Raw genomic sequence first — 14,988 nt, forward strand, 5'->3', positions numbered from 1 at the left:
GATGATTGACTAACTTGTAACATGCAGTGTCTGTGTGTGTGTGTGTGTAGGGCAATCATTATCATTTTAGTATTTATTTCTCCAGTTTGTGCAATATATTGTCATTTATCATGATCTTTAGCACAGTGATGGTAAGTGGGTGACTGTTATGGGACTGGTTATCTGGTGGTGGGGTATGAAGTAGTGGGTGGCTTGATGTGGAAGTGGTGATATGACTGGCTGACTTTATGTGAGAATGTTGTTGGAGTACGTGGCAGAACAGTAGGTGATCTGATATAGAGAGTATAATTATTTTAAAGTGTATCAAATGAAACCTGAGGAAACTAGGAATGGCTGACATCAGCAACAACCAGAAGATAAAACTAGTTAAGTAAGCTGTATTTTGTAAAGAGAGGTGAGTCCTAATGCATTATGAAGAGACGTTCCTTGAATAAAGGTCTTGTGTGTCTTGTTAGATGTCACCTCTCTTTGCAACCAGAAATATTTTGTCTCAAGTCATCCTGGAAGTTTAAATGTAAAAGAAGAAAATTGACAAAAAATGAAAATATTCTTTGAATTCTTTATTTTATTCTTGGAATTGTTTCAACAAATATTACACTTGACATTAATATTGTTCATAAAAATACATTTAATTATAATTAAAAATGAACTTAATGAAATTTTAATGCATTGAAACTGAATCTGGAATCTTTTTTTTTTTTATACAACTGATTAAGTACAAATAATTCAATTTTTGTAATGAGCAAAAACCATGAGACAATGAACCTAATTCATTGTCTTGTGTTAGCAAGTATGAGAATTGCATAAAGTTCTGAGTCTTGTAATTTGAGTAATCTCTAAATAAAATTGGCATAAGCATCCAATGTTTTGACTTAAAAATCAGCTTTTGCCGGCTCCAATACATCAGAAGCTGTTTTTTTCAAAATCTTTAACCTGTTCAAAATGTAATATTGTCTTATTTAAAGATATTGAATTAATATTTTGAATAATTAGTACATATAATTTCTTAAAGAATTTTCTTATTTCATATTTTTTAAAGAAATTTCTCTCCAAATTAATTGCAATTTTTTAAATACTGATTATTATATTAAACGACCTAATTATTTATTTATTTTTTTTTTGTTTTTACTCAAAAAAGAAAAGAATAGTATCTATGTGAGAGTGATGTCATCAGAGGTAATGACATTGATATATTGGTAGAAGGCTCTTTGTAAGAAAGGTTAGATTCGTATGTGAGGTTGGAGTCTAAGAATTTACTCCCCCCCGTTGAAAATTACCTCCCTTCATGAATATTCTTTTCTACTCAAGGCACTAGACCCGAAATTTTGGGGGAAGGGGCTAGTCGATTAGATCGACCCCAGTGCGCAACTGGTACTTAATTTATTGACCCCGAAAGGATGAAAGGCAAAGCTGACCTTGGCAGAATTTTAATATTGTCTATGAGATATTTGTAACATCCAATTAAAAAAAAAAAACCTCTATTTCTACCTTTAGTCAAAATTTTACTGGCTAAACGATCACAACATAATTATCTATGTCAGTGTTAAACTTTAGATACCGATATGAATCTTGGTTGGCCATAAATGACCATATTTTACACAGTATTTTGCTTACATTCATTATATCTATAGCACATACACATACACACATTTAGGCTTTCAGATTTAGACATCTAAACAGCCAAGAAAAATTACTGTTAGATATTATAAACTAGAGTTTATTCTTTATATAAACTTTATCTGAAGCTTCAAGTTGTTTTTCTTTAAATAAAGTTTTTAAATTTATGTGTACCTTTTCTAGTCTTTTTGAATAATTTTTCAAGAGTCAAAGTGTAACATACAAATTTAACATGCTACTCACACGGTTGATGATGAACAAAACAGCTAACATGGTGTTATACTTGTAATATTTATTTAATTGCTGAAATTGGTTAACAGAAATTTCCATTTCTCAAGTTTTTCACTGTTGATATTCATTTCATCTTCATCGTTATCACTGCTTTCATCTCTTAAGTCCAAATCTAAATGTATGTTTTGATGAACCAACAACTTATAACCTGGTTTGGGTTGTTTTTGTAAAGTCTGTAAATTTAAATCATTCAAATAAACATCAGCATTATTAAATGATTGATTCTTGTGTCAATTTTTATGAAGAATTTGAAGTAAGAACCTAGCTGAGATTCAAATTATAGTTCTCAGATTTTCCCACTCTAGAATCACAACCTAAAATATTTCCATAAAAGGGAAAGATCTGCCATAAAAGATATTAGTACCTATGTAAATATGGTTTGAATAACCAGCATGAGCTGATTTATTGACCAAGTTTTCTCAGCAAATTAATTCTAGAACCTTCTGGGCCAATGATTATCTAAAGGTGAGAAAATTCAACTTAGTGCAGAGCTATCCCAGTTTTATATGGTTGTGTTGCTTTTCCTTTGTATGACAATCTCTCTTCTCGCACTTATTCTGGCAACTTCAGGATTTGCACAAGTCAGTTGTTTTTCCCATCTATTAACTCACTTATCTTTCTCTTCTATTCACAGGCTTTAACTAGTAATGTCAAAACAAATATTCAGTATATGCAATGATTCATATGCCCTGTATCACTTACATAATATCAATTTATTGAATATGCATATGTAAGTACAATGTTGTGGTAAATAAGATATTTGGGAACTCTGTCAAATCTTAGTGTTTTTATTGTCAACATATATAACCTAATAGCTTAGCTGATGTAAGAACATTGAGAAAAGAAGCTAGGACAAACAACTACACGAAAGACTTCTCTTGAAGTGAGGGGAACATTTAGAATAAGATTTAGGAGCAAGAATACTAAACTACTGAAGTTCTCTATTTAATTTTTATCAAATTTAACACTGGCCAAAGAATTGACAGTTAACATCCATCCTATTATCAACACTGTTTTATGGCCTTGACCAAGATGCATATCATTAGCACATTCTATGTAGCTATAAATAGGTATACTAGATGAATAAAGCTAACCTCTATAAGCAGAAGGAGCATAGTTACATGATTTTATATTTCAAAAGTAACTCAAACTCATATGGATGTCAAAAGGAAGCAGAAAGTCATTTCAATACTTAACCTCAGGCCAACATGTCCACTATTAATCTATTTTATATTGAGCCTTGGACATTGGCTCAAATAACTGTGACAAGGAACCTCTACATGGTTACTTGACATGCTAAAAGTAGTGGGCAAATCTCCCTTGTCACACCCTATATAGTTTTAAAAATAAGAACACATTGGGTTATATAGTTATAGGTGCACTGTTTCTGGACAAATAATGGAATGATCAGAGCCTTCAATAATTGGTCAGAGTGGGACTGAAGCCAACAACCATAGCTGGCTCTATTTTCAGCATATTATATCACCATATACTCCTCACACAGACTTTTACTACCAAATGGATGTCTTCCTTAGCTAAGAGAAATGTAATGTATCCCAGTAATATAAAATTCATTGTATAATCCAGTATGTACAAAAACGAACATAATCATATCATTTATGGAATTCGTGGTACTTTAGTTGTGCATGTGTTTTGTGTACTGTTCTATTTTAAGTAATATATTATCATTGTAAAACTCATTTGTTAAAGGTTTAGGAAAGTATTGACACTTCTTAGTTACTGCTTTCACTAAATGAGGCTTGAAAAAAGGAAATATCAATGGAATGGGTAGTTGTTATGCTGTTTAACTGCAAGCCATCCCTGGTCAAGCAAACCTATAGTCAAAGGTATTCCAGCCATTATCTCTAGTCTTTTTCCTATATCTAGCATTGTATTCAGTGTGTCCTTTTTTCTCATGATAGTAAGATGTTATTTGAGACAGATTTGACTACTATTGCCATTAACCACCTAGAGGCTCACTCAATGATTCATGATAGGTGTTAGTACTAGAGAATGAGAACATGTAAACTTAAAGATTCATTCTTTAGCGATGTGAGAAGCCTTTTAATAAATAAGAGTTTTTAGATGGTTAAGTTGTCAGAAACAGCTCAACAGTGGATTAAATATATTTCAGTGTTTAGTTTCATTCCTTTATTATCTGGATTTAAATCTTGTGAGGTAAAAGAACCTTCTGGAATACTATTCACTCATCATTTCTTCAGCCCTACCATTTCCATTACTAATAGTATCTTCAGACATTCATCATACACATTGAATCAATAATTCTTAGGTTACTCACCTCAAGAGAAATGCGATGAAGAGGAGGTAATGTACCTATTTTTTGGGGATTGGCTTCCTTCAACCAGTTTCTTATACATTGTTCTAAATCTTGTAAACTAGTAGAAATGCTCGAATAACAATCTTCTGTTGAATTGTTATTACTGTTTTGGAATGTAGAGAAGATAATGTTAGATCTTTATAAAATGAATGGAAACTATTATTATACTCATCAATGATCACTTTTAGTATGACAATAAAACAACAACAGAATATGCACTAAAAGATTACATCATTCAGAGACAACTGAGTGCGTCAATAAAGTATCTTGTGAATATACTAGATCTTAATCTAATGAAAAATATTTACTTAACTATGGCATGCTTTACTATTTGATCTCAGTTTTGGTTTTTAGTATACTGTTGTTAGTGTTGATGTTGTTTAGCCCAGGTCAGCCCTGATTCTGGTAAGTATAAGATCAAATATATTCCTATCATGATCATCTTGTATATCTTTATGACAATAGGATGTGATATGAGGGATATTTGGCTTCTATTTCTTGCAGGTTGAGCAACTATATCAATGATTTCTTGTTAGCTTGTAAAATCAGTACCTCTGTATGGCTAGCGTGCTACAGTATTGCAAGTTAAACTCATCTTTTGCAAAAGATTTCTATGGTTTGGGTTTCTGCAGTTTCTGACTATAAATGGTAGTTCACAAACTAATATGTTATTCACTCAGCACTGGCCAATCTGTTTTTGTTATTGGTCCTTATCTGTGGCAGGATTATCAGGTTCATTAAATCTAGTATAGTATCTACCCAGATTGTCATAATCTTGTAAAATGTATGCCTTATTCATAACACCTCTAACATAATAATGCCCTGTAGTCTAATTTTTGTGGATAGAAAGAGTGACTAGTGATTGTATTTGGTATCTTCAAAACCATGTCCAATAAAATTATTATTTTGGACCTAAAATGATATCACTTGAGATAATCTGCATTCTTGCTATTAACCATTAACTTATTATTCTTTGTAGAAAATTAACTCTCAGTCCAAAAAGAGATGTTTAGCATCACTTTATCTGTTAATATTTCACTCATTGTCCAAGCCTCACTACAATGCCAGTTATGAAGAGCATTTCTGCTACCTTCCACGCCACATAATACAATACCTATAACAGCAGAAAGTTGAGCTCCTAAGATAGTATGGATGACTGTGTGACTAAAATCATTAACAACTATCACTTGGGAGTTTGAATCATTGCTTTTTAGTCCTGCTACTAGAGATGTAGTTTCAAAACTTCCCAGTTCTCAAGAGCTTATTTAAAATTGCAGCATCATAAAAAAAAGTATAATATAAGAAGTTTTACAGCAGTAAATCTACAAGATAACCTTCTTTTGACAATACATTCTTCTTCTTGAAGATATGTATGCATTACATAATCCATTACAATTATGGAGAAGGTGCAATTGTGTCCTCTTGTCGTATGCCTAAAGATGTCTTAGATTCATTAGTTTTCAGAAGAAATAGAAATAAAGGCATTGTTATTAGTACAGAAGGCCATAAAAGTATTAATGAATGAATTTAGCACATCAAAGAAGCTTAGAATTGCTGCCCTCTTTACAGAATCATTTCTTTATGTGAAAATATAATATTTAGCATGTTTTCTGTGATACCATTATTTGACTTATAATGACAGACCACTGTCCATTTGTTAATTCCTAAATTTATATGGTGCTTTGATATGGTATTGTGAGTGATAGCAAAAACAGACTAATGAATTATTTATGTCTGTCTGTCTGCCTGCCTGCCTGCCTGCCTGTTTGTCTGTCTGTCTGTCTGTCTATCTATCTATCTATCTATCTACGTATACATATGTGTATGTATGTATGCACAAAGATATATATATATATATATATATATATATATATATATATATATATAGAGAGAGAGAGAGAGAGAGAGAAAGGTGGGGATAAGATTGAAAAGGGTTGAACAAGAGAACTTTCTGCCGTTCAAAGGGTAGGGAAAATAGAAAATGAAATAAATTTTGAAATATTTTTCAATTAGAAAATTATTTCAATACATGCATATGTTAAACCTTACCTTGATTTCTTACCAGATATTAATGTATCATTAGAAGGCTTCTCAAAAACTTGATTGTTGATAGGTATTTGTGGAAATAAGCATTTCTGAACTTTGGTCTTAATTTTCTTAGGAAACTTCTTTTGTTGTATAAGGAAGAAAATATTTGCTAATGGTTGTTTATGTAATAAATGTCTTGTTTGCAATCGTGAAATATCTAGTTTGAAATTAAATGTAGTATTTCTGAATTCCTGAAGATTACTGCACTTTCGGGGTTGCTCTAAATCCTGCTTTAATCTGTTATGTAGATATGCTAGTAAGGGTATTTTTTGTTGACAGTCTGTCAATAGGGACAGTCTTGAACAAAGTTTTAAATCCAATTGTCTACGCATGCAATCTACTGTTTCAACATGATGACGTACAAATAAGCGTTCAAAATGTTTCATTTCCAGAACAATGAGTTCTGTCCTTTCTGAACTAATTACTGTATGTAGATTGGTGTCCAATTTCAGCAACACTTCTGTATCACCTGCAATCATATAGAAACTATTCTGAAATCTGAATGTACATACCTGTGCATATATATAATTACAATCTCTCTCATGTTTACTCACACACAATTATCATTCAGTTTGTTTAGTTAACAACATTTTTAATTTGAACACACACATACACCACCACCAACACCATCACCATTGTTTTAACATCCACATTTCTGTGCTTGAATGGGTCAAGTGAAATTTTCTATGGCTGGATGCTGTTTCTGTCACCAACTCTCACCCATTTCCAAACATATTAATATTTTTCCTAGTCCTTCAGCATAAACGGTTGGATATGTTTTCATGGAAGATTGTAGACGAACAATATTGATTATATGATGGTGACCTTGTTTATAATCAGTGAGCAATGTCACAAATACTGATACACACATTCAATCACACATGTGCACACACAAACACACACACACACACACGCATGCATGCATATGTGCATGTGTTGTACTTCTTTCAGTTTCCATTTACTAAATCAACTTAAAAGGCTTCGATTAGTACAGAGCTCTAGTAGAAGATATGTACTCAAATTGCTATATTGTGGGACTGAACCAGAAACCACATGACTATGAGGCAAATTTCTTAACTATTTTGGCAATGGCATATTTATTATTTTTCTATTATGAAACACAAGCACAGGTAAGTTAATTATTCAATTTTTTGCTTAGTTAGTTTCTGTTATCACAAGATACTTTCCATTAATACTGGTGCATACAATTTAATACAACTTGAAAAATGATTCTGCCAAAGTACAACATACAATAATTTAAATTGAAATCTGTTTTGTAGAAATATGCAAAGAATATCATGTAAAAAAAAATACTTAAAAAAATAGATGAAATGTGATGTTGTGTATATATGTCATCTGTATGTGTCTATATCAAATCTTTCCCTTATTTCCAAAGTCATCCAAACAAGGGGTTTGGGAATCTGTGATTGATGTTTGTGAGACTAGAAACAGTTTTGAAAATTTGAAAATAGTGTTAGCACAAAATTTCTAATAGTTGCCACAAGAATGTTTATGCTATGACTTGCATTTTTGAAATTAATTAATGCTCTTAAAAAGTTATAAATATTTAACCATATTAGAGAAAATAGTAGGTACTTGAGAATTATTTTTAAGATACATTCAAAAAAATTTTTTGTTTGAACTGATTGGTCCTAGAAAGTGATGCATTTCCTAAAACAATATATAACTATTTGCTTGCAGCCAATCCAGCCTATATATAGAATTTTAAAAAATTCATTATTTACCAATTATTTCATTTATACCAAGATTGCACAAATGAATGGTTTTAGAAGCTTGTCTTCGTGATTTCAATCTGGAAATATTCTTAAAATTGTCTGTAGTTTCATGCTGACTGTTAAACAAACAAACACACACATATATAATTATATGATTTTGGTAATGAACTGCATTTAGTTATCAATTATGAGTATAAATTTGGATACTAATTGAAGGTAAAGTATTTTGTGTTGGTTTATATCCATGTTTACATGTCTTGGTCTTGTTTTAGTCAATGTACTTGTCAGTATTACCTGAATACTGTATACAATAAGTTCATTATCATTACTGATTCAATTATATCAAAATTTATTAGAATTAATGTAGTACAAAAACTTGTGTAACTGTGAAAACGATTTCTTATGGAAATATACTTAGAAATAATTTTAGCATTCAGTTTGCTGAAGTGAAATAGAACAACAGGATTTAATAAGAGGGCTAAAAAAACATCAGTTGGCATGCTTCACTGAGATTGCAAAGTAAATCTGAAGGATTGGTAAATTCAGAGAAGATGGAAATACAACTGATATTTTAAGACACAAGATGTCTTAAACTATTCTAGTCAGGCATTTCAGTCACAAACATTTCTTGCCTTGATTTCAAACAATGTGTTTAGAATTATATTGTCCAATGTGTTCTTCAAGATGGTTGAGCGTGATTTGAAGATGCCTTAGATGTTATTTTCAATTGATTTCCCAACTATGTTACAGGTCTCTGTCATTGGCTGTGTTTATTTTATGGCTTACTCCATGGGTGAGTGTTGTGTTCATGGTCTTTGTAGACCCTCAGAATTTACTCAATTGCATACATTCAAACTAGATCCCTAGTACACTTCCTTTCCATTTCTCTATAAATTTTGATGTACAAATGTTGAGGTTAAGCATGAACCACTTAACTCACCTCTCCTACAAATATGTAAGAAATGTAAGAAATGCATATTACATATAATGTAAGAAATCAAAATGGCTGTGTGAATAGAATTAAATTTCCCTGTAGCACTGTCCACAAGGCTTTTCTGAGAATCATCATCCTTTTATGTATATTTTCCCATAATTGTATGAGTTGGAAATGTTTTCACCAGAACTGTATTTTGCCATTTGCTGTAGTTACTTGTCATCTCCTTCATGTGTTCAGCATCCTAAAATCAGCCCTTTCCACATATCTGTGCCAGTGCAAGCTTCTCTCTTGCACACTGCAGTTGATACTTCTGATACCCAACTTTTTATCTCTTCAGTTCATTTGTGCTCTGTTGTTCATGTGTGCTAACATTACACATCCACTGCAATATCTATCCACCCTGTAAACATCATTTGTATTTAATACCTATATTTCACTTCTATGCAGTATTCCATTTCATACACAAGCTTCATGCAATATGCCCTTCACTCATAGAGAGAAACCCTTTGGTTCCTATATCTCCCTGAACTTTTTCTATTTCATCATTACTATAACTCTTATAGCTTTGTAAGACTCACTTCCATTGTTAATTAGGTTACCTAGTGAACTGAAGTTGTCAACTATTTCTAGTAAGCCCTCTTGATATTTGACTGTTATATATTAACAGAGCAGATTTACACAGAATACAAAGGCACAGAAAACTAAGGGGAGAAGGTATGGTACTACAGGTTTCATAGCTATTTCTGGGGGCTCAGAATTACATAATAATGTTGGCAGCTGGAGTTTGCACAAAGTCAAGAATGTGCAATGAGTAGCAGATGCACATAAACATTTTAGTAAATCTGGCCGCCGTCTTCAGGGTGGAGAGATTGACATCTGACATTTCCTATCAATAGACTATGGCCATACTGGGGCACTACCTTCAAAATTATAAGCAATGACATCAATCCTAGTACTTGACTGGTAATTGATCACAAAAAGAGAAAAATGAAAGGCGAAGTTTATGTGGGCATAATTTGAACTCAGAATGTAAAGGGACATAATCAAAAGTTATAAACATGCACTACCAATTTTGTCATCTGCTAGATAGTTGTATAAATGTAGAAATACTATACTTGCTGTATTGAAGACACTGTAGATGTTGTCAAATTGCTTTGCATAAATGGAATAAACTGGGGATATTGTAAAGCATGGAGCCTCGGATTGTAAAATATTCCAACTTGTCCCCTAAAAGAGAATGATAAACATCCATTTATAAATAATAACAGAGTGTATATACATATATATATATATATATATATATATATATATATATATATATATATATATATATATACACACACACACACACACACACACACACACACATGTATGCACGTAGGTATGTATGTATCTCTCTCTCTCTCTCTCTCTCTCTCTCTCTATATATATATATATATATATATATATATATATAATGGGAGATTTTGGTATCCAGAAGACTCAAAAGGCAGGTAAGGCTATGTAAGTGCTATGGAAGGATCGCTGTTAGACTCCTGGTTTGATAATAGTATGAGTGAGAAGTCTAATGCAGGTCATGTGTGAGAGTGTATATATTAAATAAAATGAGACAACAAAGCCAAGGCAGTGAGAGCTTTCTAGGACATTTATAAAGTGAAAGGTAGTCTTACAGCTGTTTCATGGATATAGAAAACATCTCATCATCAGAGACGATATGAGAGAGTTAAATAGTAGAAAATAGTAGATTAGAAAGTTGAACTGTGAACTTTTATGTTTCTTTTTTCTTCTCTCCCTTTATCTCCTTATTCCTTTACTCCTGTCCTCTATGTCGTCATTTCATTAATCTATACCCTTCTCATTTTCCCTATTTGTCTCTGATGAGGGAATATCCCATACTCTGGGATATTCCAGAAACAGCTGTAAGACTTCGAATTTTTTTAATAATAATAATGTATATGACTCGAGATGTTTGCCTTGCCTTAACGTTTGTTGTCCTCTTTAACAATTATATATATATGTATATATATATATATAAATATATATATATATATTTGTAAATGTAATCATTATATCATATATTTGTCTGTTTGTCTACCTGATTGTTTTCTTACTCTCTCTCCTGTTAATAATATTCTATAAAGTAGCATGGATATTTATTGTTAGTTGTGTAGCAATTACTGCAGGTTTGTTGTTGCAACTATATGACTTATCTGTTTCATAGTTCAGGCAAATTTTAACTCCATGTAAATAATAAGACATAGACAAAGCAGGGAGCAAGTAGCACATGTGATGTCATCTAGGGAATCTGTCATAAATAAAATTCTTCTGCCAACTTGAACCAATTGCTGAGAAGATGCCATCAAAGTATTATTCCTCTTCTGTTTCTGAATGAGGTAAGCCTGTATGCCACTGTATCCTTCTCTATTAGAATTTTTACTGCTGTCCACCACAGCAGAATTGATATTGGTAATGATGCCATGTAAAAAGCTCTGGTGCTGTTGCTCCGTAAAATACATTGGTGCTGGTGCCACATAAAAAGCACCCAGTACACTCTGTAAAGTGGTTGGTGTTAGGAAGGGCATCCAGCTGTAGAAACCATACCAGAACAGACGATTGAGAGTGGTGTGGCCCCCTGGACTTCCCAGCTCCTGTCAAACCATCCTATTCATGCCAACATAGAAAAACAGACATTAAATGATGATGATGATGATGATGATGATGATGATGATGATGATGATGATGATGATGATGATGATGAATTCACACAATATAATTAAAATTTCAAAATTTTAATTTTTCTTTGCATCTATTCACAATTCTCTTCAAACCTGATAACAAATTTCACACTATATGGAATAGTACAGTTGCTATACAACTCTTTTTTAAGTAGAAAAGAAATCTTTCGCCTGGATTGTATGCTGCACCTGCCACACAATTCTCTTAAAATAGTAAAACAGATTTTTGTTTGTATTGTATGAAATTTCTGCATTGAACCTTAACAAACTCTCCTGTTTCTCTTCTGTACTTACATACTTCTGGATTACAAGAAGTAAGTAAATGCTTTTTTGAGTGGAAAAAACTATTTTAATACTTGACAATGACCTCAAATGAGCAAAATAATTTTTTTTTTTTTTTTTGCAGAGAAATGTCATGACAGATTTTAGTTGGCATGATAAAATGTATTCTCTAATACTTTCAGTTACGAAGAGATAAATATGAGCTGGAGCTAGTCAGTTCATATGATTCTAAGTAGGGAAACCTTATTTGATTACACTCTTGATGAAGTTTGCATAAGCTTAGTCCATATAAACTATTTATTTTATTTGAATGAAATTGTTATTGTGTTGGAATGAACAATCTTTTTCATTCTGTATTCTTGTATCATTTAACTTATTTTATCTATCAATATTTATTTATGTTTAAGGTCACTGAAATCCAAGGCGCAGAACTTGGTGAAGACCTAGCTGGAGGCCATCTTGAAGGAGATCCTGACTGAAGTTGCTTGGGTGAGCAGGTCTTGATCGACCTGTTCGCCAAGTATAACACTGCCATCCCATCCAGTGCTGCAGTTGAGTGCCTATTCTCTATAGGCAAAGATATTTTGAGGGCCAAGAGAGCCACCCTGTCAGATGGCAACTTTGAGAGGCTGATGTTTATGAAGGGCAACCAGCATCACATTGAGGCGATGGAGAAGACCCATCCGAAGTCGTACACCTTGATCATCTGATCTTGGCATGATACCTATGCTATACTATACCTTTTTGATTTGTTTAATGCTTTTTGTACAGTAAATAAAGTGTATGTTGACTGAAAAGTTAATGTTTAATTTCATTTGTTCATTTAATTATTTGCATACACATTGATTATCATCTGATCTTGGCATGCTATACCTTTTTGGAAAGCTCTATGTCTAAGCTACAACATGAAAATTTCAGCTTTCTAGGTCTGTTTTTGTGGGGTTTTAGAGCCCAAAAACCAAACCAAAACTAAATTCATATGATAAAAGTTAGTGGTTATCATTTAGCATTAGGTTCTGCTAATTTTTTTACCTGTTTAGTGGTTTAGCATTTGCGAAGCTAACCCTTTTAGTTAGTGGATTAGCGGTTAGTGAAGCTAACTTTTTGTTTAGCTGTGCCCATCACTGTATGTATGTATATATACATACATACATATATATATATATATATATATATATATATATATATATATATATATATATATTATATATATGTATATATACATACATACATATATATATATATATATATATATATATATATATATATATACACAGGGGTTGGACAAAATAATGGAAACACCTTAAAATTTCAAACAAATTAATTTTAATATGGGGTAGGACCGCCTTTGGCAGTAACTACATCTTGAATTCTACTAGGTATGAATTGTTTCCAAAGGAATTTTTGTCCATTCTTCAGTTCTTGTAGTGATGATGATGGAGGATATCGATGCCTTGTTTTTCTAAAATGCACCATAAATCTTCAATAATGTTGAGATCTGGGGACTGTGGTGTCCAGATAAGATGTTCAACTTCACTAGAATGTTCCTCATGCCATTCAGTAACAACTTTAGTTGTGTGAATTGGTGATTTATCATCCTGAAAGATTGTGTTTCCCTCTGGAAACAGTTCTGCAACCATAGGATGAATTTGAAGAGATAAAATGCTTAAATAGTCTTGACTATTAATTCTGCCATGAAGGAAAACCATTGGGCCAGTGGATTTCCAAGATACAGCCCCCCCAGATCATCACAGATCCTCCTCCATGTTTAACAGTTGGAAGAAGTCAGTCTGGGTTAAATGCTTCTTTTGGCTGTCTCCACACGTATACTTAGCCGGTCGTCGAAAATAAGGTAAAGGATAACTCGTCCCAGAAAATAACATTCTTCCACTGCTCTAGGGACCAATTCTGTAGGTTTTTACTCCACTCTAGATGCTTTGCAATGTTTGTTTTTGAAAGTAGTGGTTTTCTGATTGCAGCCCTCCCGTGAAATCCGGCTTTGTGCAGCTCCCGGTGAACAGTTTTTGTGGAAACTGGGTTCTTGAGGTGGTCATTAAGCTCTGCAGTAATTTTGGGAGCTGTACTTTTGTGATCTTTTCTAACAATTCGCGTAAGAGTCCGACGGTCCCTATCTGAAAGTTTTGGTTTTCTTCCAGAGTTTTGTTTCAATGAGGAGGTTTTCCCCTTTTTCTCAAAGGTTGTCATTACTTTCGAGACAGTACTTCTTGATACACCAAATATTTCAGCTGTTTTCATTACGCTAGTGCCTGCCAACAATTTGACCTCTTTGAAAGTCCGATAGATCTTTCATTTTAACGAATTTTAATTACTTTTTTCTGATGATATCTGAAAAGAAACAGCAATTTTAGCAAAACATTAAGCAACACTAATAATGAATCAAAAAACATAAAAATAAACAAGCTTTTGATGGTTTTATAGATATTTCAAAATTATGATGCTATAATGCTAGGTGTTTCCTTTATTTTGTCCAACCCCTGTATATACTTAAGTCACATTATATGGATTCAAGTAACCAGCTGTCCTTGCAGAATTTGAGCCTTGAACTAAGACAAAATAAAACTAGACACTGAAAATTATTGTGATCTGTCATTCTACAGTTTGAACCATTTCTACAATCTCTCTCTTTTACTCTAAAGTATACACATATAAATAATAATGAAAATAACATACGTTAATACAAAGTATATACAAGTCACAGGTTCTCTTTGTCGAATAAGAATTTCATCATAACTCAGTACAATTTTGTAAACTGCCATTGCTAGCTGATGTCTGTATTTGTGTGACCAACCCCAAAACAAGGGATGTGCACAAATGAATGCAATCTTTTGTTGAAATTCCCATGTCAAGACATCCTTCACTGATCTCTCATATAAGGCTTTTGAAACTACCATTAAATCTGTTATTTCATCTGCAATCACTGTTGCTGTCCGGATAGAATCTGTT

The 14,988-nt window shown here is 32.6% G+C and overlaps 1 protein-coding gene across 1 annotated transcript in view; it reads right to left on the minus strand.

Moving 5' to 3' along the window:
* Positions 1-1,857: 1,857 nt before the first annotated feature.
* LOC149137283 (uncharacterized) overlaps positions 1,858-14,988 on the minus strand; it is an 18,101-nt gene continuing 4,970 nt past the window's right edge. Inside the window, exons 4-9 of the mRNA XM_089348043.1 lie at positions 14,716-14,988; positions 10,127-10,234; positions 8,080-8,186; positions 6,296-6,803; positions 4,208-4,349; positions 1,858-2,081 (exon numbers count right to left, since the gene is read on the minus strand). The exon at positions 14,716-14,988 is cut by the window's right edge and continues 37 nt beyond it. Coding sequence (XP_089204169.1) covers positions 1,914-2,081; positions 4,208-4,349; positions 6,296-6,803; positions 8,080-8,186; positions 10,127-10,234; positions 14,716-14,988 — 1,306 coding nt within the window. The 3' untranslated portion in view covers positions 1,858-1,913. The remainder of the gene's footprint in view (positions 2,082-4,207; positions 4,350-6,295; positions 6,804-8,079; positions 8,187-10,126; positions 10,235-14,715) is intronic.

Source organism: Octopus bimaculoides, chromosome 2 (genome assembly GCF_046866305.1).
Source record: "Octopus bimaculoides isolate indiv1 chromosome 2, ASM4686630v1, whole genome shotgun sequence".
NCBI lineage: Eukaryota > Metazoa > Mollusca > Cephalopoda > Octopoda > Octopodidae > Octopus > Octopus bimaculoides.